The sequence below is a fragment of the Cyanistes caeruleus genome, chromosome 3 (genome assembly GCF_971803275.1).
Source record: "Cyanistes caeruleus chromosome 3, bCyaCae1.hap1.1, whole genome shotgun sequence".
Lineage (NCBI taxonomy): Eukaryota > Metazoa > Chordata > Aves > Passeriformes > Paridae > Cyanistes > Cyanistes caeruleus.
In genome coordinates, this window is record NC_141703.1 from 65197613 (window position 1) to 65209693 (window position 12081).

At 37.1% G+C, this 12081-nt stretch overlaps 1 protein-coding gene across 50 annotated transcripts in view; it reads left to right on the forward strand.

The window, feature by feature from the left end:
* Positions 1–12081, forward strand: part of SUPT20H (SPT20 homolog, SAGA complex component) — a 30130-nt gene that overhangs the window by 17522 nt on the left and 527 nt on the right. For 6 of the 50 annotated variants that reach the window (XM_086881512.1, XM_086881515.1, XM_086881514.1 and 3 more), the window contains exons 17-22: positions 802–910; positions 1241–1399; positions 3161–3473; positions 4503–4657; positions 6927–6982; positions 10489–10594. In XM_086881512.1, the coding sequence (XP_086737638.1) occupies positions 802–910; positions 1241–1399; positions 3161–3473; positions 4503–4657; positions 6927–6982; positions 10489–10594 (898 nt within the window). Of the gene's footprint in view, positions 1–801; positions 911–1240; positions 1400–3160; positions 3474–4502; positions 4658–6926; positions 6983–8262; positions 8377–10488; positions 10595–11125; positions 11248–12081 lie in introns of all 50 variants that reach the window. The other 44 variants (XM_086881485.1, XM_086881488.1, XM_086881487.1 and 41 more) reach the window with 16 other exon arrangements.

The following is a 12081-nucleotide window of genomic DNA, read 5'->3' on the forward strand; positions in this document are numbered from 1 at the left end:
TTTGCAAACTGTACATTTGTTTGTTTAAACTATATTTACATTTATGGATATCTGCTATAAGGTAAAAACACATAGACTGTAACTGTGAATGTGTTTCACTGTTGAGTCTTTTGACAGTGTCAGCTATTGGAATTGTGGATTTAGAGTGTGTTGTGGTGAGAACTACAGACTCAAGGAGGTGAAGTAGATATATGTTCAGAAAACCTGATAATTAGGATATAAGAATAAACAAAAAGCCTGTATTTTCCCTCTAAGAATATGAACTTCTGGTTCCACTGAAGCCAGTGGGGAAATGTGTCTTGATTTCATTCAGGATTTTCCTGAATTTATTTGAAATCCTGCTCCCAGGATGAAGAATTCTGATTCTGTTTTTTAAGTCTGTCTTGGTTAAAAATGGCAGGTATATACAGAATAAATGAATGGAATTACGTAATTTTGCAAGTAAACCTTGAATGTTTTATTATTTCAAGTGTGTTTGTCACTTTTTTGTTTGAAAAAATTACTACAAAAAATCCAGAATTATGGAGAAAAGTGAAACTCTTTATTTTACTTGTTTTTCTGTTCAGTTTAAATTTGTAGTAGCACTTTGGTGCTGCTTCTTGCTGGAAAAAGACTTTATCTAAAGAGAATTCATCATAGGTTATTTTTTTTAAATAAATACATAAGCATCTGAAATGTCTAAAAGGGATTTTGTCGCAGTTCTGAGAAGCCTTAATACAAATCAATTGAACTGTCTTTTCTGTCAATTGTATGGAAGCTCTCATCATTGCTGTGGTTGTGTTAATTTCTCTTTCCTCCCAGCAGCCAGAAAGTGTATCAGGCTCTGTTCAGTCTTCAGTACTGGGGAAAGGTGTAAAACACCGACCTCCTCCTATCAAATTACCTTCAAGTTCAGGAAGTAGCTCTTCAGGTAATTATTTTTTGACTCAAACATCTCATTTGAACATGTTCTGCCTGTTGTAAAATGACAGGATATCCCTTTAGTAAAGATTTAACAAAAGAATACCAGCATCTTATGTGTGAGAAGAGCATGGGTTTTTGTGGCGTTTTCTTCTTAAATTTCTGATTATATTGTTCACAAAATTGCATCCTAATATTCATGTTAACATAAATAGTAATGTATTTTAGAATACATATAGATAATGTATTTTGATAGTATTGTATTTTGTAGTAATGTATTTTGATAGTATTGCATTGTAATGATACAGAATAGTAATGTATTTTAATGATGTTTTTTCAGGTAATATTTTTAGTTCTCAACAGTCAAGTGGCCATCTAAAATCCCCAACTCCACCTCCTCCTTCTAAGCCTCCTGGTCTTTCTCGGAAACAATCTATGGATCTTAATCAAGTTAGCATGCTCTCTCCCGCTGCCTTGTCTCCTGCGAGCTCTTCACAAAGTGAGTCACGACCTAAATTCTCCATTAAATCTTAGGCTTTTGCATAAATGCTTCCTGAGATAAACTTCTTAACCTGTGGAATGATGAAACTTAAGTGTACAGTGTACCCTAAATTGTATAAGTTGTGCAGCTTTAGGCAGGTCTCTTGTTCACTGTATGTATTTTATGTTTATTGTAACTGTGTTCGTTTTCTGTATATATATGTATGCACCCTCTGTGTATACGTTTTAATACATTTTGTGCAATTAGCATGATTTCCTCATATATGAAAGGCTGGTAGATGATGTGATGAGATAAAATTCCAAAGTGTAGATTTTTTTCCTCCAGTGTAAAAACAGTATGTTAGATCAATTTGCCTTTACATAATTTAAGCATCTGGTTTTTTAAATGTTATAGGAACTGGTGCAGTTGTGTATCTATGTATGTATATAATCTGATCAGTCCCGAGGTGATGATACAATAAACGATAAGATCATTTTTTAAAAACACTCCTACACTGTTTTACAAATCATTGCTGATTGCAAGTGTGGTGGTGATGCTGCTGATGATAGCACCGTATTCTCAGGTGTTAAAATGCAAATTTCAGTCAGAAGTGACATCCTAGTTAAAGTATTTTTGTTAACACTGACAGGATCATTGTAATCATAGCTGTAGATCATAAACGTTTTCTTAAACATGTATGCGTCTTGAGCCATTTCGTGAACAGATCTGTACAAAGAGGAATTCATAGCTGCAGCTTCTCAGCTTTTTTATGAATAATTGTATACTGCACATTCCAGTATCCTGCATGATATTATAATACACTTTTTGCATTAAATAATTTAAAATCTGGGTAGCTCAAAAGGTGTAACTTTTCTGCCTTCTTGTTTTGCACAAGATAAAAAAAGAAAACTTAGAAAAGTTTTCTTCCAAAATAGTGAGTCTGGTTTTATGTTAGTAATATGAATTGTGTAAATCTGCTGCACACAGTTGTTACTTTAAGGCTCTGGTCATCATTCATATTTATTTCCTTTCTTTCTGCAGGACATGAAAGCTAGGGAGAAAAAAAAAAAAAAAAAAGGAAAACCAAAAAAACAGCTCAAGCTTTTTGGGGGTTTTGTTTCGTTTTCTTTTTTTATTGATAGACTTTGCCTACTGCATCCACAGCAAATACAGCTGTATGTGCTACATTTAAACAGAGGGAATTACACAGTAGCTTTTAGAGATGCAGTATTGTCCTCTGGTTCTTAAATATATTAATAGTTGCTTTTTATTTGGTTGATACTTGGAAAATGGCAATTTGACTATCTGATGAAATTTAGATCAGCCCATTGATTACTGAAATTGTACATAATCTTGCTGACTCTTGTTTTCTATGATATGTTTTTGACACAACCTATTGTGCAGGCAGTACATGGATACTGATTGTTTAACAGTTTAGGACAAGCATTAATTAGGTTAAAATGGTCACTAAGATATTATTTTAAGTATTCCTGAATAAAATTATGACTTAATGTATGATAGATTATGGAAGCCTTAACGGAAAATAGAAATTGGTGTATGCCACAAGGAATGAAGCATGGAGAATGGATTTTCTTTGTGATTATACTGCATCCTTAACAATGAGTGTGTGCTGCAACACTTGTCATATAGAAATTAACACTTGCAGTCTAAAAAACGGAAGAAATTGTCAGTGCTAAGTAAGATTCCATTAACCTGATTATACAAAAAGGACTGGCCTCTTATAACAAACTAGCACTTTTTATTTTTCTCAATGAGCAGGGTCTGGAACTCCTAAACCATCTACTCCTACTCCAACCAACACCCCTTCATCGACCCCACACCCTCCTGATGCTCAGAGCTCTACTCTTATTACCCCTTCTGCCACCCCTACTCCCCAAGATTCAGGCTTCACCCCTCAGCCCACTTTGTTAACCCCGTTTGCTCAGCAGCAAATGTCTCTGAGCCAGGCACTGCCTGTAATGACCATTCCTCTTTCCACCATGGTAACGTCCATTACTACAGGAACAACCTCCACCCAGGTCATGGCAAACCCTGCAGGACTTAACTTCATCAATGTAGTGGGCTCTGTGTGGTAAGTCTTTCATTATGATGGTTTCTTAATTTGCCACAGGGGTTGGTTGGTGGGAGGGGGTGTGGACCAGGACTGTCCACCATCCATTAGGGTAAATATTTTTCAGGATCTACAATACAAAAGAGATCACTCACTTTATAATTACAAACTGAAGAGCCACTAGAAACTATTTGTGTTTCTCAAATAGAAGTCACCTACTATTACATTATTGAAAAGATCTGTTAAGAAAGGCTTTTATTGCTTTCATCTTTTTGGAGTTATATAGGCCCATTCCATAATGCTTTATCTCAATTTAAGTGATTTCTGAGGTTTTGCTCTGCAAGTCTGGAAATTTTTTTTTATTAATCACAGAGAAGGTAGAATATCATATGCAGATTAGTATAAATGAAAAATGAGAACAGATTTGTTTCAATCAATTTAAAAAAGCATTGAGGTGAAATACTCTTTGATTCTTAAAAGTCATTTTCTGATTTAAAGAAAATAATAAGTACTGTCAAGAATAGATTGTATGGTATAATATGAACATAACATTGTATGGTATAACTGCTTTTTAGACTGAGGAAAATTCTGCAATTACGATGGTCAGTGTAAGACACAGTGTGCTTCAATGCAGGTATCAGACATTCAAATTATCCAGCTAAAGTGTTCAGCAGTTGGTCACTGTTGATAAATTGGACTCTTTTTTAGAGGGCAAAAAGAAAATGCAAACCTGTTACTTTTATAATAATACAACCCATTTGAAGATTGTTGACCTTTTAGTATTTCTAGAATGAAAGGACCACTTGTGGTTTATTTTTATCAGTTGATATCAAAGAAGAAAAAAACCAGTATATGCTCATAATATGAAATAGATGTTATACTCTAGGCAAAATGATTTTTTTTTTTTAAGCTGCATTGGTGCTTTAGCTGCAGTCCCATAATTTACAGCAAGCAACTGATTTATTTGCCATGAGACAGAGGGCAACAATTTAGTTATTGAGATTTACTTGTGCCACTTGGGTTTGATGTGTTGTCTTTCCTCTTCTACAGTGGAGCACAGTCACTGATGAGTGGTTCAAACCCTATGTTGGGGTGCAACACTGGTGCCATAGCCCCTGCAGGTATAAATCTGAGTGGCATTTTACCCCCAGGAGGTCTGGTACCAAGTGCGCTGCCCGCTGCAATGCAGTCTGCCTCTCAAGCAGGTCAGTGTGACTGAGTGGAAATGCCACCCTTCAGACAGGGACAGTGTGAAAACATTTTGTGAGAAAAATGGACTGAAGTGGCCATTGTGTGAAGAGGTTGTGTATTTAATGGCTGGTGCTCATCAACAACATACATGTTTTTGTATTCAAGGTGTAGGCTGTATTGGAGATTATTTGAAGTTGGTTTTTTGGTGAGCTAGGCTGGGAATACACAGTCAAAACCTGGGTTGTTTGGTGTGCTCAGCAAGAAGTTTGAGAGAAACTCCAAATTCAAATGCAGTTTTGATAATGATGACTGACAGAAAAAAGGCATGATTGAACTTAGAAACAGGCCTCACTTTTTAAATGTGTGGGGCATTTTATTCTGGCCCTGGTACTACTTTACTCCTGTACAACAATTAAGTAGTCCCCTATTGCCTTCAAATGCAACAATATAAATCTTAAAAGCACAATTTAAATTATCCATTTATTTTTTTCTGAATATATAAAGAAAAAAGTCTTAACATACGGTTATAGAATGAAAACAGTAGACTTCAAGATATCCATCCCTTACAGTAAGAGTCAAACCTGTCTAAGCCATACTGAAGCAATGTTTATCTAAATTGGTTTTTAATACTTTCACTAAAGAAGATTCTAGTCTTCCTCAGTAGCTGAGTAGTTTGGAGTGGTTCATTATCCATGCAAAATGTTTCCTTCTAATTACAGTGCATCTCCTGAATTGCAATTTTTTTTTTCTCCGTGAAAAAAACGTGAAAAATAGTTGTTCACTCTTTCTCTTTACCTTCTAAATATCAAACATGCTGTCATGTCCCGCATTTGTCTTCTCTTTCTGATAGGTCGTATTTTTCAAACCTTTCATAATCCTGTCACTCTTTTCTAGACTGTCCAATTTGCTTACATTCTTCTTAAAATGTGATAACCAAAACGGGACACAAGCTTGAGCTTGGCTGATTTACCACTGTGGAGCACAGCAGAATAAATGCATCTCATCTCTTTCACAACATTCCTGTTAACATTTCCCCAAGTGAGGTCTGCTTATTTTTTATCTGTATTTTTTGCAACAGCATTACCTTAAGATTAGAATGGCTTTACTGGTTTAGGCCAAAAATCCATCCAGTCTATATTCTGTCTCTGACAGTTGCCATTAGAGGGTACTGAGGAGAGCATTTGAGATGAGGCAAAACTGTGAAATGAAACATCCCATGTCTACAACTGTACCTCTTCTGGCAATCTACAGCTTTGAGACTTTCTCAGCTGAAGAATATCCACATGGATCTTTGTGCTTAATATCCTGTGATAGATTTCTAGTCTGTGGATTTATCTAATTGGTTTTTGAAACCACGTGTATTTTTGGAATCTCTACAGCATCTTGTGACAGTGAATTTTATAAATGTAAACTGTGTGAAGAGGTTCTTTTGTGTGCTCTGTAGTTTGTGATATGGATGATTTGGATATGTTTGTGACCTACTGTAACTTGTCATGTCCTTTCTTGCTGTATAGACACAAAGATAGTTAAAATTTCGTACTTAGTCATTTGTCTTTTTTTAATTCAGTCTTACTGAGCTTTGGACCATTTCTTCAATTCACGAGGATCACTTTTAGTCTACTTCTGTCCTTTCAAGCACTGTCAACCTGTGTTGTCACAGATTTGTACATGCTGTGCTGTCACCCACACAACAGATGCGAGTAGTGAGCTGAGCTAGGTCTGTGCCAGACCTCCAGGGCTTCTGTTTGATAGCTGCTGTCTTACTGGAGCATTGCTCAGATTTGGGGTGGGACTGTTTTCTGTTAAAGATTGATAAGACTGTTTTACTTAATTGAGCCCTTGGACTTTTTTGGATTTACTGTACAAACAGTAAAACTTTATAAAGGCAGAAGAAGGATCACTGAAAACTAACTGCTGTGGTGTTCTCCACAATCACCTTTATGTAAATGCATGAACAGGTTACAGGTCACAGTGTTACCTAGTGATAAAAGATTGCTTTCCACTTAGTCAGTTCTTGTGCACTTGGAGTCTGAATAACTATAAGCTGTATTATGGAAAATGCAGCATTGTATTAAGTTTACACTTAATTTGCACTTGCCACTATTACACTTGTATTATACTTGTGTTATTATACACTTCATATTAAGTTCACACACAATTTACGCTTGCCAGTTTTCCAACTTCCAGATGTTTAGAAATAGTCCCAACGGAAAGGTATACTGCAAAACACAAATACAACTGATGAAAGACACACTACTAATAAAAAGATGTTTTCTTTAACAGGCAGCCCATTTGGTTTGAAAAATACATCAAATCTTCGGCCCTTAAATCTTCTACAGGTAATTGATATACTTGGAACACAATAATAATTTCTTATCTTTCTGTAGAGACCTACTTAGTGCTGCTTACTGCACTGCCCTACACAGATCTTTGGAGCCAGTTGGCCAGACCATTTACTACAAATCTTAATTGCATATTTAAAAGACTCAGAATAAGAGAACAGACTACTTCCATAGAGATACCAGGTGGAAGTTATATTTCTAGCTCAGAAAAAAGGATATAATTCTCAGCAACAATATAAAGATGCTGACATTTGGATTCAAAAGATTAAAAAAAATACAATATTTCAGGATTTGCCCAAGGTTTCATTGCAGATCATTCTTTATACTAAAGTTACAATTATACTGTACAAAACAGTGTAGTAGAATCATTCAGAGGTTACACATAGAATGCCTAAAAGCCAAGCTCAGCACGCACAGGTAGGTGCAGTAATAGGTTTAAAGAATTTTTGATAATGGAAGTGGAAGTTCAGGTAAGATGGGGACTTTAGAAGGTCTGTAAATGCTTTCTTTACACTAAGCATACAAATACAAACACGTGCAGATGTTTATTATGTCAGAGTTGCATTTAAATGCAGAACAGGGATTATTTGTGGAACTGGATGGAGTTCCCAGACCTTGAAGTCAGCTGCCAGGTGCAGATGCAGGTGCAGAATTGCAGCTTCAGTGTTCCACATAAGTTGCACCACGCTTCAAAAAATTACTACCAGCTTCGCTACTTCCTCTTCCCACTCCTGTATACTCCAGAAACATGGAAAAGGGCAGGCACAGGAGGCAGTTATGCCTGAGTAGAGCTCTTCTGTAGAATTAAATATTTCAGTGATTCCATGTTGAAGGACATCCTTTCAAACTCGCTCTGCCACTCATATAAACCAAGAACAATTCAGCTGAAATACATGCAATTAAAGCTGAGGCAAAGGAGAGGAATCAAGGCCATTTCACTATCTGTTAAAATTCAGTGGAATATTCTGAAAGTGGAAATTTATATACAATGCTGTTGAAGACTGGCATTCATCTTTCCAATATCAGTACGGTATCTGCCATTTTAATTAAAATGTATTTTCCTATGGAAATATCTTTCTATAAGTTCATGCAAGTTTGTTTTCAAAGCATGAGTCTTTTTTACAAACAGCATCAATTGTAAACTAATTTTAAAGCCATTACAAAACAAAAATCAATCCTCTACGAAGTATATCACGATCAATACCATGCTCATCCTAGAACAGTAGAAAACTCAGCAGTTTGATTGAATTATGCCTTTTGTTTTTAATCTTCAACAGCTTCCACGTGGTTCACTTATTTTTAACACACCCCAGCAGCAGCTGTCACAGTTTTCTCCACAGCAACAATCTCAGCAGCCTACAACCTGTAGACCTCAGCAACAGGGAGAACAGGTGTGTGCTAATAGCCCTCAGTCTGGGGTGCGTGGATGAAACAGCTTCTCCTATTCTCCCCATCTCCACAAGTAAATGAGCCATTACCCAATAAATCTGAAGCAGAGGGGGAGGAAAGTCTTTCTCCTAAACTTCCTCAAACAGCAGACTGCAGTGGCTCTGTTGCTATGGCTGGAGTTGGGTTATACTTATTTATTTATATCCTGTATAGAAAGGCTGTAACAAAACAAGTGGTTGAGCATTGTTTAACTCTGTCATGAAGGCAGCCAGCCCCACCGTATGAATGGTGGAAAATCAGCTTAGTGCTGGTTTTTATGACTAACAGATATATCAGATGAACAGGGAAAAAATGCAGAGTTATTAGAGTAACCAAAACTTGTTACTGACACTGCTGTGAGTTGGCTTACAACCCTCACTGCTCTAGTTCAGCAGAATTTTCCTTGCACCAAAGGGGAAAGATCATTTGTTTTTAAAGCTGTAATCATAAGACATTTGCTGTACTGCTGCCTGTAATTAGTGTTAAAAGCTTTAATCACTGACAAAGTCCAGTCTTGATAGAGACCGATCCATCCTCAAAATGACAAGTTTTGAGTGGTCAGTTGCACCTTAAACATCCTAAGGTAGAGGTACCAGGTTAATACTTAAAAATCCTAACCAACATTGATGCAGCAGTTTGAGAAAACCAGCTGCTCTGCTTTTGTGCTCATCTTCCCAGACATGCAAGCCTTCACCAAATACTCTCTACTGGATACTCAAGTTTGTTATAATTTCACCTATTTCACACATTTATAATTTCACATATTGTAAACTGTTCATAAATAAGATGCCTCTTTCTAATTTTTTATGGTATATAGCCTCCTGTGCCATAGGCCTTGTTCTGGATGGTGGGTCAGTTTAATGGTTTTATAGGAAACTTTCCAATTTGTACACAGCATCTAAATCTCTGAATGTCAATTAGTAGTTGTAGTACTTAAAAAAAAAATCATGGGACCTTGTACTGTTGGGTTTTATTTTCTAGATATTTAACATCAAGGGCATTTACAAAAAGGCTGATGTAGGCATAGTCCTTCTTGTGGCAGAAAGTTCTTCTGGAGAAAATCCATCTCTGCATTGGTTAAATTGCCCAAAGGAACTTCTCTCATACGTTGCATTATAGAGGAGGGGGTCATTGGGGGTCATAAAATGAGCTGTTATGAACACTAGATTCCTTGGCTTTCATAAGGACAGGAATGTATGTGCTCATAGTGCTTAGTGAAAAAACATAGGTCCAAAAGCAACAATAATTTTCTGTGCTACCAATATAATGTAAATAGGCATTCTCTCGCATACTTGGGGATTTTCCCCACATGGTGGTTCTATGATTCTTAGCCATCGTGGAGGTGATGTGCAATCTTTTGGTCTGGTTTTCCTAGATCTTAGTGCCATTGTAATGTAATGCTAAAGAAGCATTACAACTCCTGGACAGCACCAGCTTTTTTCTGACTGATAATCCAGCAGTTTTCTCAAATTGTGCATATAATGCTTTATTTCCCCGTGTTATAAATCAATGCATAATTTAAGTTATAGAAGAGGTCATCATTCACCACCCTTTGACTTCAGGAGACACTAAGTCAGACTCTACTAATTCCATTAAAGTGATTACTGTGAAAATTACTCTGTTCTGAAAATACAGTTTTAAAAGTGGGGTCTGTATTTTTATGAATTAAGGAGTGTGTGGTACAATATGAACATGGAAATATGTCAGGCTTTGCACACTTTGATTAGGACCTTTGCACATGGATATCTCAGGGTCCCCTGAAGACTTTGGGGCTGGGAATGGGACAGAAAATTGTCGTATGATTACAACCATAAAGTGCAGTCTCTGGTAGACTGCAGAAAACAACTACAGTGTGGGACTTGTGCTGGGTAACAGGAACAATACCATTTCTGCCAAAACAAAGCTGTTCTGGGGTATTCTGTTGTGACTACACCATAGCCTACATCTACACGCACTGGATGAGCATTAAATGTTTTTAAATGGCACTTAAGAAGTTTGCCTCACACTGGCTTTATTTGCTTATTCACTGATAACGGAAGTTTGGTAATAAGGATCAAGCTTTTCATTTTTGCTAGGGGTCTGACCAAGGTCCATCCAATCAAGATCAGGCATTATCTGCCCAACAAGCTGCTGTAATTAACCTGACTGGAGTAGGGAATTTTATGCAACCTCAAGCCACAGGTATGTGCTTGCTGAGCTTCCTTTTGTAGCTAAGTGTTTATGTTGGTAAATTCACACTGAAATGAAGTTTGGTCTTAAGGAAGTCTTATGTTAGATTGGAATGATTTACTGTTTATTATCAGGACATGAATTCTCTGAGAAATACTCGACTCCTAAAGCATGCACTTCTCTGCTTTGTTGGGCAGTTAAGTGCCATCAATTAATAGTATCACAAAAAAAACCAAGTTACACTTAAAAAGAAAATGAAGGGAACATCATGCCAGACTTCATTAAGGAACGTTTCTTTAACTGTGTGCTTAACATCCAGTGTGAGAAACCTTTGTATCTCCACAAGCACTTCATAATCTAATTATGTCCTAACTAACAGAGTATGTATATGATGTATACTTTATTCTGCACTGTTCTCAATTTGACTCTGAAACTAATCTATTGATCCCCCTTTCCTGTTACATTGTATTCCTATGTCTTCCTCCCCTGACCAACTCAACCTGACCTCTTTGACCTGCCTGCTTTCCCCTTCTCCTTTCTCAGTGTTGTCTCAGCTTGGCTCTGCCGTGAACAGACCTGGGCAAAGCCTTCCTCAGCAGAGACTCCAGCTCTCTTCTGCCTTGCAACAGCAGCAACAACAAGCCTTGCAGCAGCAACAGATACAAGTAATCCAGCAACTTCACTCTGACTGTGTTTAAAAAAAATTAAATTAAAAATACAATTCTTGGCTCCAAAATCAAAAATTTGCCCTTTTGGGCTCTCTTTTTAACTAATGCAGTTAAGGTCTCGCAAACTGAAGGGAAAAAAACCCAAAACAACACAACGAACATGTATTTGGCAAACCATCATGCAAGACCTGAAATCTGTGATTCTCTCAGCTTGGAGCACTGAATTTATTTTTATTTGTTTAAGCCCTCCACCTTCCTGATTTGCAAACATTCAAGGGGTGCTTGTGGCACATACCTAAATACTATATAGACCAGGTGCCAAGATTTCAAAATGGCATGGATGTAAGCACCTGGAAGTTCAAATGTAGCACTGCTACAGTCAGTACACGGCAGCAAGAGCTTTGCAAAGCATTCCTTTACCATTCAGATGCTTCGTGAAAATATTTTAGCATTTTTTTAGCACACAGTCTCTTCCTAATACATACAGAAAATTCATATGATGCATACACTGAGAAGATACCAAATTAAAAAAGGTACTGTGTAACCCAAACACTCAGTGAAGTTGCTGAGTTACTGCAGTTACTGCAATGAAGGGAAAAGGCAAAGAAACAAAGCTGTGCACATTCACATGTAAAATGTTAGCTTGTGCCCTCAGCAGGCTTCTGTGCCACTGGTGCTGCTTGACTGTACCTATTACTCCAGTACATGGTGTGTTCCTTTTGTTAACCCGGTGCTTCCTCATTTTTTCTCTCCCCACCCCTTCATTCTTCCTGATGTGAAACCTTTATAGTCAACACTGACAAGCTTTTTCTCCCTTCTCCTCCATGGCAG